The sequence below is a fragment of the Numida meleagris genome, chromosome 21 (genome assembly GCF_002078875.1).
Source record: "Numida meleagris isolate 19003 breed g44 Domestic line chromosome 21, NumMel1.0, whole genome shotgun sequence".
Classification (NCBI taxonomy): Eukaryota; Metazoa; Chordata; class Aves; order Galliformes; family Numididae; genus Numida; species Numida meleagris.
The window spans coordinates 826,115-847,367 of record NC_034429.1 but is presented as its reverse complement, the minus strand read 5'-3'; the positions used below and the strand labels follow the sequence as shown (position 1 = coordinate 847,367).

The following is a 21,253-nucleotide window of genomic DNA, read 5'->3' as shown; positions in this document are numbered from 1 at the left end:
GCTGCCGATGTTGATACCATTTGTTGCCAAAACCACCAGGTTCCATCCCAGTCAGTGAAAGTGAATGTCATGGTGTAAATCCTGCCAGCTTAGTGCTGGAAGCCCGTGTTCCATGCTCTAATGCAGAAGTGGATTGAATTGCAAGGGCAGTGTTTTCTTTACATCTTGTAATTTTTTCCTTCTCTCGCTAGACTATGTGGATAGAAAGGACAACCTACACGACAGCATATTCGTTTCCAGGCATCCTCAAGTGGTTTGAAGTCAGACAGATTACAACGGTGAGTTCTGCAGATGGATTGGATTTCACTCTCTGTTGAAGTCTTGTAACACTCAGGACTAGCTGTTCCACCCATGGTAGGGCACACCAATAATTTGTCTTTTCCTGCTTTCTCTCAGGAAGAGATCAGCCCGTTGGAGAACGCCATAGAAACGATGGAGCTCACCAATGAGAAAATCAGCAACATTGTCCAGCAGCATGTCTGGGACCGGAGTCTTCCTGTGCATCCTCTCTCTATGCTCCTCAATGGGATTGTGGACCCAGCAGTCATGGGAGGATATACCAACTATGAAAAGGTCTTCTTCACATTTGTCCATAGTTCAGTTTGACTTCCTTAGTGTTGGAGGCCTGGATTGAAGCATGGGACATTGAAGTTCAGTTTTCAGCAGTTGCTCAGGTGTAGGGTTGAGTGTTTCAGTGTTAAGTTGTAGTGGTGTGTACTGCCACAGAGTTACGGAGTAGTCCTCCTCTTTGGGGCCACATTTGCAGTGGTGGTAATAACGTGGCCATACCTCGTGGGAGCACTGAGAGGTGCTTAGCCCAACAAGCAGCACAAGTGCCAGAAATAGAAGCAAAATAGCTAACGTGTCTCCATTGCATTAATGCAGAATGGAAAGGCAAGTGAAGATTTTTCTTTCCAGCAAATAATCTCTCATTACAATGTTGCAGAAAAGAGCAGACATTTCAGGGAAAAAGGGGGGGGGGGAAATGTTTCTTATCCATGTTTATTCAGTTATTCACTTGGCATGGTGTGTGTTCCTTCCTTCTCTGTGATGTTTAACTTAAGCTGTTTATTCCCCGTATTTAGCTATCATCTCCCCAGCACAAAATGTATTGCTTACTTCCATAAACTGAATGGACGGTGTAAAAAGATGTTTAATTCTTCTCAAATGTGTTGCAGTCACATGAAATGAAATGAAAAAGTTAAATAGGACAGGGTCTGGAATATCGGGGGTATAACTAGAGCTGCACACTTCACCAGGGATGAATTTGGCCCTAAATCCTCCCATGTCATGAATTAAGGTTGACATAAAGTTTAGAATTACGAAAGTGGGAAAGCAGTTAAAACTAGGAAACACAAAGTATCTGTAACCACATCTGGAAATACTCATTTCTGGTTCACATTTTCCTATTTCAAGAAGAGCTCGCTACAGAACATTTGGCTTTTGTGGGCGGCTGAAGTCTTGAGTTTTAATTGTTTCATCGTAGCCAAAAGCCAAAGTCTGCATTTTGAACGCGCGCTTTCTTCTTGCAATAATTAAACACTTTCAAGAAAAATCCATTGGGACCTACCCAGCAGTCCTTTCATGGGCTCACCTCCTCTTGACATCAGCCCTTTACCTCTAGGCCTATAAACACTTGTACATGCGGTGCACTTAATGGAACGCAGAACGTAGAAATACATGCAAAGGCTGAAATAGATCAGAGAGCACCTTTTGAAACCAAGTGAAAAATTATTATGGATTTTATCTAGGAAATGAAAAATGAAATTCTTCTGACTGGGAATTATGATACATTTCAATGTGATGCTCTGTAGCACATAGTGGGAATTGGTACAATTTTAGGACTTCTGTGCGGGGAGGTGTCTGTGTGTTTGTTCCGCTTTTAAACCAATGCCAAATTCTGTTGATCTGAAGGTAGACACATAGGAAGTGTGGACTAAAGGTGCTTTGTTGAACCAAGCTGCGAGTCAGAACCTCATCAGTCTTATTTCTACTTACTCTTCGTAGCAAATCCCATGTGAAAGTGTTGTCCTTGAGGACTTAAATGCTAGATCTCAAGGAAACTGTAGGCAACAGATGGTGTGTTCACCTTTCTGAGACTCCAGTTACTTGCATATCTTTGTGTTCTGTAGGTCATTGAGTGCTAAAAATGAAGTGAGAACACTGAGACTGATTCTGCTGCTCGTGTTTGGGTGACAAGTAACATAGCTTTGATTATCCAAGTCAGTACTAGTAGAGGGGAGTTTTGTAACTTACCAATTTTCACTGAAAATACAGTGAAGTCTTCATTGAAGTGCTGGCTCTGGAAACAGCATCATGTCTAAATCATCTTCTCCCTTCATTTTAGGCCTTTTTCACAGAGAAATATCTTCAAGAGCATCCTGAAGATCAAGATAAAATTGAACTGCTTAAGCAATTGATTGCTCTACAGGTATCACACTGGGAAAGATAGGAGTGCACTGTATATGAGTATGGGTGTTTTTCCAACATCATTTTTGGAGAGAGAAATGCAACTAGATACTATGAGAGCAATGTCTATATGTGTAGAATTGTTATTTTAAGAATGGTTATATTCTAAAATTGTGGTCTAGAATGTTCCGTGTATGCTTAACAAAATATTTTTTTAATTTTTCATGAGGTCATTGGGCCAAATGTTTTCTCAGTCTGACCCTTGAAAGTTGTCTATTTTCATCTGCCTGGGAAAGAAAAATTGCCCTGAATTTTTCTAACAGTGCGAGTTGCAGATTTGTAAATGGCATCCCCACAGACCTATTTTTACATACTTCTGTACAACAGAGTGCAGTTAAAGCTGCTTCACAGTCATGCAGCTCTGGAGGCTAAGTTGTGATGCTTGAGTGTTTAACGTGCCGTGTTTCCCAAAGCAGAATATGGAATCTGAGTATGGAAGAGGGAGCCCCTGCTGTAGATGTGGTTCATATTTCTTGGTAATACACAGAACTCAAATAGATGATCAAGTTACTGTAGTGTCACAAGTTATGAGTCAGTAACTGAGTACTTTGATTTCTTTTTTCTCATCTGCAAAGTTAGAACATTTGGTTCAAGTCCTTTGCTTTTATCTGAGATGTATGACACGCATAGAAGATGCCTTGCTGGAGCGGGCAATGAGATTTGCACTTTCGTGTCTTTATTTTGTTCCTCCTCTCAGATGCCATTGTTAGCAGAGGGAATTAGAATCCACGGCGAGAAGCTGACAGAGCAGCTGAAGCCTCTGCACGACAGACTGACAGCCTGTTTCAAAGAGCTGAAGAAGAAGGTGGAGAAGCAGTATGGCGTAATAACCTTGGTAAGCGCGTCTCATTGTCTAACGTTTTGCCTCGAAGAAACACAACTCTCTGAATTAGCGTTGTGTGATTCGTCACGAGCGTGTTTCTCTGCAGCCTCCCTCCCTGACCGAAAGGAAACCAAGCAGGTCAGGCTCTGTGGTGTTGCCCTACATCATGTCTTCCACGCTGAGACGGCTCTCTGTCACATCTGTGGCCTCTTCTGTGGTCTCTACATCTTCCACGTCGTCTGATAGCACTTCCTCCAGGCCCGGTTCAGATGGGTGAGTAGTCGGCCTTTGCATGGGGATGTGCCTTTGCTGGAATGGGTTTGTTTCTTTCAAAAGATGAGATTTTCTGATGTAATTAGAAACAACTGGGCTAGTACCAGGTCTGGAGGTCGGTGGCCCTGCCCTGTGGTAGGGGGGTTGGAACTTGGTGATCCTTGGGGTCCCTTCCAACCCAAGCCATTCTAGGATTCTGTGAATTAGCTACTCTTAAAATGAATGGTAGCCTTCACCATAAAATGCCTGTCTGGCTCCCTCTGTGAGTAGATCACGCTTTGTCTTAAAAATGAATAATACTCAAAATTGCTCGAGCAGCTTAGGAGCACAAATCTCACTGAAAATTCCATGGTCCTAATTCAGTTTTTCGTGATAACCTGTTTTGCAAAATAAGAGATCCCGGCTTTTTGACAGCACATGAAATGTCTGATGGAGTAACATTTGTTTTTTTTTACTCTTTTGGGGGGCTGAAGATCTATTCTGGAGCCTCTCTTGGAGAGAAGAATATCAGCAGCTTCCAGAGCTGAGGACCTGCCCATCAAAGAAGATGGTGATAACAGGATTTGCAAACTGAAGCGGAAGGAGTGGAGTATTAGCAAGTCTCAGGTTATTGTGGAGAAGGAGCCAGAAATGGAACTGACTTCCAAAATGGTAACGCAACAACAAGAAAAGAAGAGCAATAATAAAATCCCAGCAGGAGATTTTAGTGTTTCCATTCCTTTCAGCCATGCTTGTCATTGGGAACTTCATTAAATAATGGGAGGGGTTCAAATACCAACAGCCTTGGTCATCTGAGTAATTCTTGCTTTTTAATTTGGAATACGTGTGTCACAGACCAAACTGCAGTTTGACTTAAAGTACCAAAACTGGAAGCATGAGGTGCTGATGTTTCATCTCTGTGCTCATTGCTCTCATTTCTTCTAGGAGATGGAGGACTCCAGTGCACTCAGTGCCGTGTAGAATTGTTCTGTTTGTATTGGAGCAAGTAGATATTGCTAGCCCACACAAACATGCAGCTGGCAAGCCAGATGTTCAGCTGCTGTCAGTCAGCATCACTGCGCAAATCAAATGTACTGCATCAGTTTGGTAGTTTGGGGAGATGAAAAAAGATGGTCTAGTGGTTAGGTCATTAGCTTGGCGCTTTGAAAAACAGGCTTTCCAAGTCTGCACTGTGCTCCAGACCTCCTGCATGAGAGCAGGAGTGTTTATTCCTTGAGAATGGTTTCTGCAAAAGAGGAATAAAAGAGAATCTATCCCCCTGCAGCCGTATTATAACAAGGAATATATTGGAGACTGTTGGGCATTCAAGTTAACAGCGTGATTCAGAATGGTTCCCTAATGTGAACAGAGAAGTTTCAGCTCAAAATTAGAGTTGTGTGAGCTTGGGGTGTGTGTTCTGATTTATGCTAAGACTGTGTTGCACTGTCAGAGAGTATGCAATAATGAGGTGTCTTCGAATTTGAGCTGATGGCTCAGTGATAGTGATTTGACATAACACAAGTTGTATAGAGAATAAGAAAACCATCAGCTCTTCTGTTTCCCTTTCCTTGACCAGATCTCAGCTGGATCTGGCAGGAATGGGTTATGTTGCTATAGACTGAGGAATTCTCATCAAATCTGAGCGATGCTGCCAGCACTCGGAGTCTGCAGAATATATCCGAAAAAGGGGAAGCGTGGTTCTAGAACCTTGCCATTTGGTGCTGATAGGAAAATCTGGGATTGTAAATATTAGTGATTCAGGAGGCCTGGCCCTCTGCCTTTCAAAGCGGTGCTGTTGAATTAAATGGGTTTAACCCGCAAACTGTGATGTCAGCAGCTGATCACTTTATTAAGTACAGCTAGATGGAAAGTTTCTGGAGGAAAGCCTGTTTTATTGACCAGTTCCCTGGGACAGTAAGGCATGTGTGTGCAAGACCCTGCTTTGCAAAGAGCTGAGAGAGGCAAACCAGAACACCCACCCTCCCTTCTCACCACCTCTCTGAGGGCGAGTTGCATGTGTGATCAGCTTACTGAAGTATACGAGCAGTTAAGGGTTATACTCAGGCTGAAGAATGTTGCAAAGTACACAGAAAGCTTTTTTTTTTTTTAATAGCTGGTTTGTTCCATGTCTGCGTAGTGCAGCGCAGGAATCGGGCAGAGTGATTTTATGCAGCTCTTGAAGAAGCTGTGTGGGAGCTAGAAAGCCAGAGGGAACCAAAAGCTTACTGTATGTCCAGCAGCTTTGGGCTCTGTTCGTTTTATATTCACTGCACACCAATGTGTGCTCCCTTCTGTGCAGTGAGAAATGGTGAACTGCTCAGTGAGGGAGAATTGATCTCCAAGAGTTCAGTGAGTTTAATTACATGTGTAAGCATGACAGCCTTCCCTGTAAAGCAATAAATAATCTTTAAAGGGACTCGGATGTGTTCAGGACTCTCCGGTCCGTATTCAGAAAGAAGAAACTTCACCTTTGTCTCCTTGGCTGGAGTGTCCCTTTGGCTGCCTGTGTGTGTTCAGGCATGCAGTGCTAGTAGGAAACCTGAGCGTTGGGATGGAGGTGGAATTCAGCTGGCCGAATGAAGCTTTTGATGTCTCTTGTCTTACTGACACGTTTAATTAATAGCCAATTTGCCTATTCGCAGTGCTAATTGAGGGCACTCTGAATCAAGCTGGCCAAAGCACCATCTATCACTGCAGTTACCACCAAGCTGAATGTGGTGTTTGGGTGTCCACCTAAGGACCTCTGCGCAACTGTACTGCTTGTGACAGTTGGAGTGGTTCAGTTTACCCCTTGGCATCAGTGGGTAGATGTCGTGTTACATCCATTTGACACTCAGCTGGCCAAGGCTTTGGGAAGAGGGTTTGTAAACCCTTGTTTACGAGGGTGGATAGCGATAGGACAAGGGGGAATGGTTTTAAACTGAGACAGGGGAGGTTTAGGTTAGATATTAGGAGGAAGTTTTTCACTCAGAGGGTGGTGACGCACTGGAACAGGTTGCCCAGGGAGGTTGTGGATGCCCCATCCCTGGAGGCATTCAAGGCCAGGCTGGACGTGGCTCTGGGCAGCCTGGTGCGGTGGTTGGTGACCCTGCACTCAGCAGGGGGGTTGAAACTAGATGATCTCTGAGGACCCTTTCATCCCAGGCCATTCTGTGATTCTATGAAGGGGTCCTCAAAGATGCTGGCTGCCAGCTCTTCTTTAAACTGGCTGTAGGTTTCCTTCCCTGGTCTCTTCCCTTTTAGTGCAGAGATTGATGTCATTAAAAACAGTTTAATACTGCTACCCATTTACTAGGGTCCCGAAGAAGACTGAATGTGTCATAGGAGCACAGTGGATGCCTCCTGACATGGCTTAGCCAGAGCCGTGCTTTCACTGTCGCGTTTCACCTGAATGCACCCTTCTCTCTTATGCACGACTCTCCTGGAGCATGTTGGTGCCTTTGTGACAGGTCTGATGATCTGATACGTGTGCAGCAACTTTGCTGACTTCTAAAGGTTTTGTTTACTCTTTGTTTTAACCAGAGCACGTCAGGAAAAGCTCAAAGGCCAAAGAGTCTTCAGTTAGGAGACAACAGGCTGACTTTGCTTCAGGGTTCTTCTCTCCAGCAGTCAACGCCTCTCAGCCCACCACCCATAACTCCCAAAACCCCAAGAACCCACAGTAAGTTCTGTAATGCAGCAGTTGATGGGTATGGGTTACTGTAATTTTGCTGAGGTCACCTCACTGGGGAGGAAGGGAGGGAGGGAAGTAAATGAAGTGGGATGATAACGACTCGTGCTATTGGAACATGTGTAGTGAATCCACTAAAGGGGACTGCATTGGTGCTGCGTGGTGGCTTGGTTTGGTTTCTGAGCAGGTCTCTGGCTGAACAGCACGAGCCCCGCAGGCTTTGTTAAAAATTTTAAAGGAGATATTGCTCTGCAGCTTGGGCACTCACCTAGTTAATGTTACACTTGAAGGAGAAGGAATTTATCTTGAAGAATTAGGAAACTCAGTAATTCGCGGTTGCCTTCACTAGGCTGTGTCCTTAATTCTGAAGCAACATATGAATGTATGACCAAGGTAAAAATGCAGCTGTAATCTCACCAGTAATGGCTTCCTTGCTGTTCTTGGTGTTAAGTTTCTCACGCTACTGCTCTGTTTCTTAAATGGATAGACAATCGCATGTAGGATCTTCCTCTTACATGGAGATAAATTCAGAATCCAGTGTTTCTGAATAATCATAGAATCATAGAATAATGAAGTAGAGAAGCATAAAGCTTGTACAGGAGGCTTAAAACAAACAAAAAATACTTACTGGAGTAAGGGAGTGGAGAAGAGAGAACCAGGAATACAAACAAAGGTAGAAATAATATGTGAAGAGAGATCTGTGAAAGGAGTATGAAACCTCATGCTTTTACTTAGCAAGCAGTTTTAATTGCCATTAGGAGCAGGATAGTTTCCCAAGAATTCTTCTGAAGTTTGAGTACTTATCTACTCCATCAACTGGAGTTAAAATCAAAGTGAATTCTCAGGTTGAGGCCCTGGCTGAAAGGAAACCCCAGTGAACATTGCAGATGTGATAATGGATTCAATTTTCTATTCTCTCAGGCATGCATTTTTCACATAAGCTTAGGTTCATTTGATGAAGGCAGAATTCTTTGGGGCATTTTGAACTTGAGGGAGATAAAACTTTGATTCTACTTTGACATCTCTGTTCAGATTCGGCTGCTAGAACAAATACACGGTCAATTCATTTTCCCACTCCTTTTCCTCCTACTTCATTGTCTTGTCTTACTGTTCTTGCTTCTAGGTTTTCCCTCATTGCAGTCGGATGGATTGCCAGCTGCTAGCTTGCAGAGCACCCCACCCCCACCTCCGCCCAAGAGCAAACCCTATGAGAATAGCAACCCGAGGAACTCTGTGGAGGTAAGGAAATGAGGGCTGACATTTCTCTGGAAGGCAGCATTTGAGAAAGACACCAGTGGAATTTTCCAAGCTGCTTCTCGGATGGTGCTGCTTGGAACTTGTCTAATCGTTTTACTGGTTCGCTCCCTGAAACCACAAAAGAATAAGAAGTTTTGAGAGGGAGCTATCAAATGTGGTCCCATTTTCAAGTGGCGACTGCGTTGTCCTTGATTAGGCAAACTGTGTGGGGAATGGGGCAGGGAAGAGTTTCCAAAGCGTGATCAACATGTGAAATAGTACAGAAATCTGGTCCTAAAAAAAGAAGAGTTTGCATACTGTCAGAAATACTGTCAGAGAGATGGATTTGTGGGAATATTCCACCTTGTGCCCTGCTCAGAATAGATCAGGCACCCCAAGTCTTTACACTGGCTTCTGTTTGTAGTCAAAACATTTTTCACTATTCGCCTGCCTAATGCATAAGTCACACCCACCTATTGCATATTTGATGGATTATGTAAGTACGAGGTAACATAGCATAGTTGAATCTTCTGCTCTGTTGTGGGGGTCTTCTGTGGTCATTCAAGGAGGTATCCCACTCCTCCCTTTATCCGTATTTGGCACAAGGACACTGAATCTCTTCCAGTTGGTTCCTGGTTTGGACTCGTGCCTCACCTCAGGGATGTCTGTCCTTCTTGTTTCTTATTTATGGCACTCTTGGATCTTTGAAGAGAAACATCCCGTCTTGGGAAGGTTGTTTATCGTAGAAAAACAAGACATCTGGAACTTAAAGCGGAGCTTCAGCCTTGAGTAAAATGCCTCAGCCAGGCAGAAACGTCAAATAATCAGCTTTGGAGACATCAGTTGTGTCAAAATCATTTCACCTGGCCCTGAAATGTTGCTGCTCCTGATATGAATGTAGTTGCTTAGCACTGTGCATCAGGGTTCCTTTTGGAACTGTGACAGCGATGTCTTTCCCAGTGCTATTTACAAAGGAGATTTGTGGAGTACCTAGGTAACAAGATACAGATTTTCACCAAAAATAGTGAATTTAAAGAGTGATGACACTTCCCAAAGATGTTACTTCCACATCACAGAAAGACAGTGCAGCAGTTGGTCTTTTATTTCTCTGTGACGATGGCACGAAGTGTTGAAATATGGGATAAGTGGGAGGTTTTCTGCTCAGACCTTCTCTTGCAAATTGACTGTTCTTCTCAAAAAAGGGGCATTGTAGCTGATGTAGGTGGTGTGGATGGCGGAAATGTGCCAGCCCTGGGGATGCTGTGGGAGTTGCTGGTTCAAGAGGATTAATGAAAGAGCCCCCTTCCCTTGAGTCTTGTAAGAAAACTAATTACTAACATGCTCCGGCTCAAAACGTTGACCTTGGCTTGTAGCCAAATGGGACGGATTCGAAGGGCTGCAAAGAGAGGCTGTAGAAGCATTTTGTGAAGTGTTTTGCTACTTTTGCTGCTGTTGCGAAGTTGAGTGTGTCCTCGTTTAGTTAAAATAGTCACGAAATCTTAGTGGATTCAGCTAAGCAGGAGGTGAACCACGTGAGCTTCTTTTTCACCTGGACTTCACTTCTCATGTGTTTCCAGGATGCACCTTGAAACAAGCAAAGGGCCAGCTTGGAAGAACCCATTTAGTGCAGTTTTCTTCAAGAACAACGAGATTTTAATAATCCCATGTGTTGGGCAGGAAGGCTGTGGCTTCTTTTAGCAGAACTTTCAGTTTGCTGCCATTTTATGGAGTGAGTTGCACCATTCTGATTTGGAAGCATTTTACATCCCTTCGGTGTGTGGTGCAGCTCAACAAGAGGTCAAGCCAGCAAGATAAAAACAGTTGAATTTTGAAACCCTGAGAAATGGGTTTATTTCCATTTTACTGATAAAACTTGGGACTGGGCAAATAACTGACTCAGGCTGCTGGTCAGAAGCAAGTAAAGCATATCTACAACTCAGGGTTCCTCTAACAACTAAAACCTCTCTGTTTTACTACCTCTGGGGGATGTGTCCTCCTTTGCCCCTCTCATTGATTGCACAGAGCACTGAGAGGGTGAATTCAGAGATTTGATCCTGAAAGAACGATCAAGAAGCACAGGAGTTTTTGCTTTGCTTCTGTTTGGACAAGCAAAATGTCTTAACTTGCCTGGTAATGGTTTGTTTTTCCTGTGTGTTTTCGTTTTATCTTCTCAGGTTGCTCCACCACTACCAAGCAGACGTGAAGCCAAACCTCCCCCTCCACCCCCAAAAACCAGAAAATCCAGCGTCCTCTCTTCAGAGCAAGGATTGCAGTGAGGATTATTACTTGCTTGCCTAACAGCAAGTGCCTAGAGAGAAATGGCTGCTTTCTCTTCACTGATGTGCTGGGGCTTTCTACCCTAAAGACTAGTGATCTCGTTTGCCATTCCATTCACTTCCATTGAAGTTGTCCCTGGGAAGTACCAAAAGGAACTCTTGATGTAACTGTATTCCCAACCTCTGGTTTACCTTTCCAATAATGAGACACTAATCACATAGGGGAAGAAGTCAGCCTACTGGAATTCTTGTCTTAGTCTTGTCTGTCCTGAATTTTATCACTGATGCAATTTCAGCGGCTCGTTCCTAGTCTAAAACCATCACAGCAGTGATTTGAAACCAGTGCTCGAACCGAAGTGAGCCACACCAGTATGAGATGTGTTCTGCAGTATTTCCACATGGGTTCATGACAGCTTTGTAGCTGTACTAAAGCACAAATCCCTCCTTCTGTCGCTGTAGACAAGCCCTGATTTGCATGAAGTGAGACGGATCGCAGCCGTGCGATGTCAGGTGTCGGTGTGTGATGTGTGGTCTCCTAAGATTCATGATTGCAGGCAGAGACCTGAGCATTGTTAGCAGAATAAGAAACCTCTTTTCTGCTGCTCATCATGTGTATTTAAGATGAAGTGCAGACGTTCTGCCTTACACCGTCTCTGCTCCGGTAGTGGCAGTTGCTCACTCCCAATGGAGGGTTTAGGTTTGCTGGTACTTAATCATAATTTCACTGTTGATTCTGGTTTTAACACTACAGAGCAGTTGATATTCCTTCCTTTGTTATGTTGCTACTTTGTTTTGCATCTGGGACAAAGGCTTCATCTTCGTGCTTTTTGAATAGGGTGTAAAAAGTGACTTTTCTCCTGTGAATGTCTTAGAATGGGTAGAAGTTGTGTCGATACCAGCACTGTATTGATACCAGCAACCTGGGGAGGATGGAGTCTGTACTGTAACATTTCCTTGGGCTGGCCGTATCCTCACAAACAGAAATAAGTATCATCCTCCTTTCCCTCCTCCTCATGTGGAGTACTTGCACTTTGATTTGTGACCTCCCTTGGTCTAAGTTGTTCACAGCCACTAGACTTTGAGGAGCCACTTGGATCTTGGATGTGTGGAAGACTTGTCAATTAACCACCACGCTTCCTGTTGTTTGGATTACTCCAGCTCTGCAGCTTTTCTTTCCTTGGAGAACGAGATAATTATATTATTTATGAGTATTTTATTAATCTGCTTAATTATTCTCTTTCAGTTATTTATTTCCTGCTCTCTCAAAATGTCAACATCAGTCCTTTCATTTTATTTATTCTGAAGTAGAGAAATGTCCTGATCTTGGGTTTTAACCTTTTAAAATTCCTGTTATCCATGCACGCAGTTAGAAGAGCCTTTCCTCATGGCTATATAGCGACCAAAGATAGAGCACAAACATCAATACTCCATATATATGGACCAGATGGGCCTTGTGCAGTGCTTAAGCTGGAAGGAAGTTCAATTGAAAGTTGACTTGCAGCCTGCATTTCAGGTCTGTTCTACCACGGAATGATCACTCCAAAAATAGTTCCAGCAGCTCTTTCTTGCTGTGTGGAGCGGGACCTTCCTAAACTCCCAGTTTCAGAACTCATTCCCCTTATGAGGAACTTCACTGTTATCTTTTCAAGCAACGTAGTTATAACTTTCTTACATATCCCCCCAGAGGTGTCACTGCCACTTGGTGCCACATTTCTTTCTTCTAGGAAATGATATTGCTTATTACCTGTCGCTGTCATTAAGTTCCTGATTATCAGGTGTAATTTATGGAGACACATTAAGAACCCTGCTGTGGATGTTGCTCACAGGATACCGGGGTTTTTTTGTTTGATTTGTTGTGGGTTTTTTTTGCAGGCCACTGCACCAATATTCTGCTCACACGACTTAACTGAGTTTTATTGCCCTACTGAAAAATTAAAGTTGTTTGAGATAGGCTTTAATTAGGTTTCAGCTCTTCTTCAGAGAAAAACAAAATCAAAGAATCCCTATTCTGACTGTGAGGACCAAAGTTGCCCTGTCTGTTGTTCTTTTATGTTCCTTTGCCTTCTGTGTGACTCCAGTTCATGAAACCTGCATTTATTTTGCTGCATGTATGGCTCTGCAAACAGATTGCACTCATTAAAGGGTCATATCAGATTCCCATCACAGAGCAGGATGGAGACGTTGGGGAAGTTGCACTGCAGTCACAGTTGTGCTCTCTATAGCTCACATGCAATTGTCTTCTGGGCCGTTGCCTTCTCAGGGGAAATCTTTGAAACCATTCTGGACAACCTGAGTGTGTTTCACCACCTCTGCAGTGCATTGCAGGGCTTGTCAGCTCTGCGTTATGTTCCTGGGCACAGATGCTGCCTGACTTGAACACCACTTGGGTTTTCTTGTCTTTCATTTCTTGTCCACTTCTCCCTCCTCTTGTAAGCACCATCTTCCTTCTGCTGCTGTCGCACACAAACTGAAGGATCCTTTCAAACTCTTCACTTGAACAAGAACTTTTTGTCTTCAGCAAGAGTTCCGTTAAGGCACAGCCCTATGGTGAGGTGTGAGTGATAGAAAGGTAGGCATCAACTCCACCTTTAGTAATTCAGTGCCTTGCCTTTGTTCCCTCATTCCTTGGTTCTTTTCCTTTCCAGAGCAGGTTTGCTTTTAATTCCTTTGGTAAGTCAGCAGGAAGTTTGGCTAGTGGCTTCTCATGGGCTAAGAGGACAGCAGTCTGGTTTGGTTGTTTCAGTTCCAAGTGATGTTTGAGTGATAATTCCCTGCCTTTCTGATCTGCTTTATTAACTTCAACTTGTAGATGTACCTTGTGCATCCAGTGGGTATTTTTCCTGGAGCATGGAGCTAGTCCATGCAAAAAGACCTCACTGGGGGAAGCCTGACCTTGGGAAGAGTTCTTCAGCCAATCTTTAATGACCCTATACTCCACGCTTTTCAACTTCAAGGATGTTTGGTTCTGCCTGCTAGTCCGGGCCCTTTGCTTTGTAGTCTCTTTTTTCCCCATTTGTTTCCTATTCCTATGATTACAGACTAGTTGTACATACAGAGTACCTGGCACATAAGTGGTTAATTATCCCCTCCCTCCCTTTCCTCCCTTGGCTCGTGCCTCTATCAGCCCCAGGGAAAAAGTGAACCCAGTCATTGTCTCTCCTGATGCTTATGATGTCCACATCCCCAAATACATGGTGGGGAGAAGTAGGGCGGTGGTGGAACCCCACCCCTGCGTTCAGCAGGGCCTGAAACAAGCCTTTCATTTGCATCTTCAGCTCTCACAACAGAGCCAGCAGTGAGGATGCTGTCTCCCCATAGCTCTGCCTTGCAGTCGCCCCATCCCACCTGGTGGCTCCATGATGCTTCTCATGGTGCACTCTCTGCAGCTCATTCCATTCTTCCCACTGCGGTGGTTGTCATCGTGAGACATCACCTCCCTGCAAGGAAAGGAGCAGCTGATGCTGAACTATGGAGCGAGGAGATCTCCCTCCCTAAAATGCTGTGCAAATTTTCTACGCCAACAGTTGAAGTTTTGGGGGCATTTTAATTCTTTCTTAGCATTATTGTTGTACTAGGGCCTGTTGGAAGTGCTGGAAACTCTTCCCTTTTTCTTGCCTTTGGTCAAACTAGCTTGTGGGTAGGAGTTGAGTTTTCTTCAGTGTATTACTGACTGTGTGAAGCGTTCTGTTCTTAGCTGATACAAGTCAGCAGAGCCTACGTAGATCTACACGATGGGATTTCTGTGCTTTGCCCAAGTGACGTGGGCCTTTGTTTGGGCCAGTTTTGGAAAACAGCATTGTCCTTCTCAGTGCCGGGTTTTTAAAAGCAATTGGGCTCTTAAGTGTGTGAGTAAGCAGGGGGCCCGAATGCTTTTAATTAAGGAGAATTTAGTGCAAAATCCCACCAGATCTCTGATTTTTTTTATTTTTTTTCAATGAAAATGTTCTGCTCTTTGCTACAATACCTAAGTTCTGAGATTTCATCTTCAGAGACTGCTTAAGTTCTCACTACTTCGTTTTCGAGATGAGAAATGGCATTCCATGTCACTTAAATGACTTTGGAAGCATCACTCAATGTCATCTAAAGCGTAGGACTGAAAATGGGAGTCCAAGATCAATCCATAATGGTGATCTCCGCATAGCAGAACTGAAAGCAAACAGCAGCATTTGTACCGAGCTCATGGCTTAGAATAAAACAGAGTTCAATATGCAGACTGCAGAGAAGACACGGTCTGAGTCCCATCTCACAGCTACGCTGTCCACTGCTAGTGTTGAATTTCAAGTCGTAGAGAGGATCTTTTTTCTTTTCTTTGGAGAAATATGCTCAACACTTGTTTCCTGGAGCTTTTAATTAAAGCTCGTCACGCTGTGCTAAATTCCTTTAAAAATGTTACAGGCTCTAATCCACATCAGGGAAGAGAGAAGCAGAGAGCTTTCCATTTCAGTGGATTATGGGATTAGGAAAGGACACCGATTCCAGTGAGAACAGCTCTGTGATCTGCGGTGGCAGAAATACCATCCTGGCCATGTAGCAGTTGTTGAGAACCCGTATCCAATCCCCACCGTGCTGTGCAGCCCAGAGCACGTTGCCCAGATGAACAGCAGGTTGGACTTGTAGCGATAATGGCTCGGATTTCCTCTCCTTATTTATTTTTCGAATTGTAAATGGCAATAAGAAGTTTTAAGATGTCTGTCACTTGACTGTAACCCTTTTCTTAAATGTAAAAACATTCCTGACGACTACTGCTACCATTTTTCAGTTTCTTTTAATTAAAAAATTCTGTGTCTTATGTTGACCGTTGCAGACTACGTTATCTAGTGGAACAGTGCGAGCTTTTCCTGGGACCGTATCAGGAAAAAAAACAACCACACGTAGATGGGATTTCATGTCTTGCATGGTAGGAGATGGGCTTTTCAAAAGCACGCAGTGAGGTTCACCTCATTCTGCTCCTGTTAACATTCTAATTGATCTTCATAATGCATTGCAGTGTGTATATAACCGGTTTTGACGTGAAGATAGATACCCCAGTTGGAGTGGAGCGAGGCTCCCCAACATCCATGTTGTCAATGGATGTAGTTGTTCCCTGTTGGTACTACAAAGGTTTTAATGACACGATGAACCACAGGATGTGTTTGTCTTGAGTTTGGGAGAACATGGATGTTGTGTCACACGTTCTTGTGAGCATTTTGAGATCCTGGGTGTGATGGTTTAGTTATGAAACACCCTTCTCTACAGACCGCAAATCCTTTGTTCCTCTTTTCATCCTCTGTAATTGAAGCAGCAGAAAATGCAGCTTTTAAACTGGCTCTGAAGGAAGAATAGGAGCTAAGCATGGGAAAAGGAGGCTGCATCTCTCTGGGTAAATGGCATAGGATTCACTAAGTCTGTAAAGCAAGGTGTATACATTTTTGTGGTTTTTTTAAATGTATTAACTATTGTAAAGTTTGTAAATACCTTTTTAATATAAATGTAGTTTTTATGAGTGAACCAGTAAAAAAAAAAAAAAAAGCTTATAAAAGTCTTTCATGTGTGGTCTACTGACGTGTGAGCAGAACTCCATTCCAGCAGTAAAATTTTTCATAATTTTTAATGAAGTTGTATTACAGTTGTATCCAATGACTGTGATCAGACAGTGCCCACACCCAGGCATTGTGCATAGGTGTGAAACAAAAGCTGTCACTGCCAAGTTTTCATTATAGAATGCAAAGCCAACCCCATAGAGCTGATTCTCCACCACTGGACTAGAACGTGTTCTCTTTTACCTACAAGCAAGTCATCTAGACAACAGCGTCTTCCACTATTCCCATGTAATTTCGCAGTATTTATTCACATATTGCAATCAAAGCAGAGGCAGGAGGAACTGTTACTAACATTGCTTTGAAGTTCTATTCTGGGTCCGCTGTTGGCTTTGTGGATTTAAATCTTCTTTCTTCTAGCTTCTCCTTCGATCAGGCTTGCCTGCAAGCACACACCATATACAATTGTAAAAGAGAAGAAAGAACTTTGATGATGGAATTTTAAAGCCTGCTCAGATGCTAACGTATTCCTATTGAGGTCTCCGTTGGAAGGAGGATTAGAATGACATAAATCTGACCCGACTTGATCTCTCTGCCACCTGCCCATGGATCTGATCATGCAGTGTAGTGTAACTGACACTTATAATAGCCCTTTTCATCCCAAAGCGCGTGACCAACTTTACATCTGTTAGCGGGCCCACCGCCGCAGCAGTTCTTAGAGGGCAGCCCTGCAGCTGCTGAACGCTACGTTTTGACATGAACTTACACAAAGCATCACTATGCAAAATGTCTCCGTCAACTTAAGCAGCTGGCCAAGATACCAAGGACAAGAAAGCTGTGCTTGCTACAAGGTGGGAGACAGTTGTCCCGTTCTCATTCTCTCTATACCTTAGTGCTTTATGAATGGAAACAGGGTTCCTGCATCACATCCTGCTGGATCTGGTCTCCTGTTGGTGCATCTGTTTACGTTCCCTTGGAATTGAAAGCCCAAGGTGTCTTGGGTAGAAGTGCTCAGTGTGTTCTTGTTTTCCTTTTGTATCTCAGCTCGGTGTGTCTCTGTTTGTGCTCACTACCAACAGCATCAGGAAGTGATGATGGCAACCTGAAAAGTTGTTTCCATGGGCTGGTCCATTTCCTGACACCTCCCTTCTCATTGCATAACGCTCCCGTGTCAACTTCAGGAATGCGTTAACACTGGAAAACCTACATCTGGAAAAACTTTAATTTGTTTTCAGCGTCATTAAGCAGCTAGAAGTAAGAAGGCCACACATTTCAGGCTATACCACAGGAACAAGATACACCAAGTAAGTGTTTGAGCGTGTATTCAGACCTCAGCAAGAGGTGAGACTGACGCCATTGATATTTTTGGTTTGGGCTTCAAAAATTAATTGGAGATGGGAGTGTTTCAATTTTAGGACAACTCAAAGATATTTCCCAGAAAGCGGGGACCATCTGGGCAGATCAAGGTGCCGCTGTATTATTTGAAGAGCACTCTTCTGCTTGAGAGTGTTCTTTCTGTGGCAGTTTGTGTGTATGTGAAGTCTCTGCTGTCATTGCATTAGAGCATCTAATGGAAAATACATTTCCCAGTCCAGGGACCTTGGGAGCAGCACTTCCATATGGCTCAATCCTTCAGCTGGCAAAGCATGCCTTTGAAGTTAAGCATCTGCGAATGCTGCCTACGTTTGTATTAAGGAAGAACGTGCTTGACTTTATTTTATTCTTAATTTGGTAAATAATGACATGGCTACAGCATCAAGATTTATGTGGTCATATTCTAGGGCTGTAACTTGGAGGTACCTGAGAATGATGCAGATGGCAAACCCAGCTCTGCCCTTACTACATGTGAACTAAGCTTCCCTGCCTCTTCTTCCCCTCCACTCACACCCCTCCACCCTGTGCTTTCCCAGCCTGGACTGGTCTGCAGTTTTCCCACAGCAATAAGAGAAATAACACGTTACTTACCATGGTTTCCTTCAGATCGCTCAACCTGGGATGCTGGTATGAGCCAGGGCATTCAGCCTTCTGTGCTTCCCCTAGATTTTCCATTTCATTTGCAATCTGAATGAGGAATAAGCACAGCCTTCGTGAAAACAGATCTTTCTTCTAAGGCAACTCCGCCCACATTAAAGGCGAAATTTTCACTGCACCGTTGTATTTACCTCTTTCCTACACACTGCACGTGTGCTACAGCAACCGTAGAATGTTGGAAGTGTAGTTACAAAGGACTACACATGAAATATTAGAAAGCATAAGAAAAGCCATCAGTGGACAGAACGTTCACATCTGCTCTGTGGTTTGAGTCCTTCACTGAAGCACTCGCCAGCTAACCCTGCACCAGCTTCCATTGCCACGTTCTCATGGAGGTGCATGGATGTTGTCACAAAGCAGCTGATCAGAAGGACGGCTCAAACGAGGGAGAGCGTGAAGTCAGGTTTGAGCTGGAAGTCAGACTTCCATCCCTCCTTCAGAGCAAACTGCCCCAGCTTTCTGTCTGCCATAGAAGCACTGTTGCACATGCAAGGCTCTTAATTGTCAGCGTAAAGCCACAGCACGATCTGCTTTCCAGTTCCTACTTGACACAAAGTCTACGCTTGTATGTCTATAACACACACACGTGTTGAGAGAGAGACCCCCAGTAAAGTCTACGCCACCTCTGATGCTGCCATGTGGCTTTCTGGTTGTGTCTGGTACAGGTAAGGGATCGTAGCCAAAATGAGTGTTGCTCTCCAGTCCTGAACCTACCTCTTGAAACGATTCCACCAGATTTTCGGCGTTCCTTTTTCCTCCCGGTTGCAGGCCGTAAGACCAGTGTTGAGCCAAGCAGATTGCCACAGACGTGGTCAACAGGAAGACACAGACCAAGATCATCCTGGGCTTCTCCATTCTGTGAGAGAACAAAGCGTGTTAATGATCCTGGGTCATTACAGCTCAATTTTTATCTCACAGAATCATGGAAGAGTTTCTGGATTGGACCTTCAGCTCTGACCCGCAGCTGGGTTTGGAGCCCCTCAAAGCATGGATTAGCTCGTTATAAAGAGATCTGACATCCGAGAAATTTGGACGGAGATCTAAATTAGGATTTTTGAGCGCCCTTTCAGAGCTTTAGGAGCGCCTGGACCTCAAAGGTTCAGTGAAAATCCCTGTTGATATTTGACAGACGGGGTCAGTGTAGCCAGTTTCTGTTCTAAGTGCTCTTTGCAGTGCGTTCTAACGCAGGTTTCTTCCAACGCCAGCACCTGTAAGGACTGAAAAGGTGAAATGGAAATGGCGTGCTGTTCCAGCACGTTACCTGCTTGCTGAGAGAGGCTGCAGAATCGCTCCAACTCTTCCCCGCTGGAAAACGTCCTGTGAGTTCGCTTGTTGTGTCCCTTTATATACAGCCACCCTGCCACCAAACCTTTCACAGCAGGTAACGCCACCTCGTTCTATCTTACAGACTGCAATTTTGTTCTTAAGGCTGCTGTGGTGCAGTAAAGAAGTAAAGCACATAATTGGAACAGCTGGGTGTAGCTGTTACCTACAGCTGTTTCCTCTTGGAGCCATAGGGGTTGCAGCCTTCCTTTTAAAAGGCTGTAAACCTGATGTTCAAATCTAGCTGGCTGCTGTGGCCCCATGGAAAATACGCAGTCTTTCAATGGCTTCTGTTTTGTTTTGTTTTTTTTTAATAAGCAAAAGCTCTTGGGTGGGTTTGAATATCCGGAGAGTGCCTTACAGGAGTTGAAATGGATGAGGAATTTGGTTTATCCTCTGTGTATCAGACCTGAAGGAAACAGACCTTCAGTGCATAAACAGGAGCCTAAGCTTGCACAAACACACGGCGTTTTGTGTGCTCTTCCAAAAGTCTTTAAAGGAAAATGCCTTCATGTTCTGTGCTCCATAAAATGCAAAGCAGTACTAAATGGATCCAACAGACACGTTTATGGAGTTCTGAATGTGCTGAGGAGGGGACTCTCTTGCTTGAATAGGACCCTCCATATGTATGTCTATGGACAATCCTATTCCTATGTATATATATGTGTGTGTGAAGTTAGGCATGGAAACACTTCTGGAGCTTTTTTTGTCCTTGAGACTTCACGCACTGCAGGTTTTGAAGAGGTCGTGGTAGCAATCTGCATTCAGAAGTCAAATTCACTAATTTTGATGGCAGAAACCTGTTTTTTTTAATCCACCTGGCCACTGTTTTGACTTGCTCTGTACTGTTTTATGTGCAATTGGGTGTATCGTGTTTAGTGGTCTTTAAACATCCTCTCTTCCTGCCCCCATGACCTCTTCGAGATTAATGGATTAAATGTAATTTAATAAGTAAATAGTTGAAGGAGGATTTAGTGAGTTTAGCAAAGAGTAATTCTTCCTGCTGTAATGCTCCTACTCACAGCAAGAGGAGCCAGCATTAGTTCAGCTGATAAACTGATCAAGCTGTGAAAATAGTTGGTTTCAGTGGGAGAAAGGTTACCTTAGCGTAGGCAGATCACTTGAGAAGGGAGATTTTCTGCTTCATGACTGCTTCCTTCCCTGCTCTGCCTAGCTGAAATTAAGGCTATTACAAAGGAAACGTTAAGATTTTGCTCATCCTGAAAGATGGCATTTAAAGAGGGGAGGGCGCCCACTTAGGGGGCTGATAATTGCACCTCTTAGTAACCAGTCTGAAGCCAAGTCTGCCAGCAGCTGTGCTTCTCAGCAGGTCTCCTTAGAGCTGCTCCTGAAGCACATCAGGTTCTTCCCATGCCTCGTGTTCAACTCTGTGCCACGGTCCCCGGTTACATAAAGGAGGTGGGAGGTGGGGGAGAAGACTACAGCTGGTTCTTTTTGCCCACAAATACTTCTACAGCCCCGCATAATGGAAACCAGCGAAGGATGTGGATTTTGGTAGAGGCAGAGCCCACGTGGAAGGCTGATCCACGCTCTGGGAGAGCTTCAGTCAGAAGAAATCAAAGCGTAGAGCTTGGTTTTGCATGTGACCTCTCTCCAGTTTCAGCCACTGGTAAATATGGTTGGCATAGACTCTTCA

At 44.0% G+C, this 21,253-nt stretch overlaps 2 protein-coding genes across 5 annotated transcripts in view; one reads left to right on the top strand and one right to left on the bottom strand.

Moving 5' to 3' along the window:
- DOCK5 (dedicator of cytokinesis 5) overlaps positions 1–15,519 on the top strand; it is a 103,774-nt gene extending 88,255 nt beyond the window's left edge. For all 4 annotated transcript variants that reach the window (XM_021375125.1, XM_021375126.1, XM_021375124.1 and 1 more), the window contains 9 exons: positions 192–278; positions 397–573; positions 2,348–2,431; positions 3,167–3,304; positions 3,399–3,565; positions 4,039–4,216; positions 7,067–7,205; positions 8,338–8,453; positions 10,625–15,519. In XM_021375125.1, the coding sequence (XP_021230800.1) occupies positions 192–278; positions 397–573; positions 2,348–2,431; positions 3,167–3,304; positions 3,399–3,565; positions 4,039–4,216; positions 7,067–7,205; positions 8,338–8,453; positions 10,625–10,726 (1,188 nt within the window). In that variant the 3' untranslated portion in view covers positions 10,727–15,519. The remainder of the gene's footprint in view (positions 1–191; positions 279–396; positions 574–2,347; positions 2,432–3,166; positions 3,305–3,398; positions 3,566–4,038; positions 4,217–7,066; positions 7,206–8,337; positions 8,454–10,624) is intronic.
- On the bottom strand, positions 16,295–21,069 carry GNRH1 (gonadotropin releasing hormone 1). Its single transcript, XM_021375132.1, has 4 exons — positions 19,535–21,069; positions 18,988–19,129; positions 18,208–18,303; positions 16,295–16,684 (listed from the first exon to the last, which is right to left on the bottom strand). The coding sequence occupies exons 1-4, from the start codon at positions 19,732–19,734 to the stop codon at positions 16,643–16,645; spliced, it is 480 nt and encodes a 159-aa protein (XP_021230807.1). The 5' UTR covers positions 19,735–21,069; the 3' UTR covers positions 16,295–16,642.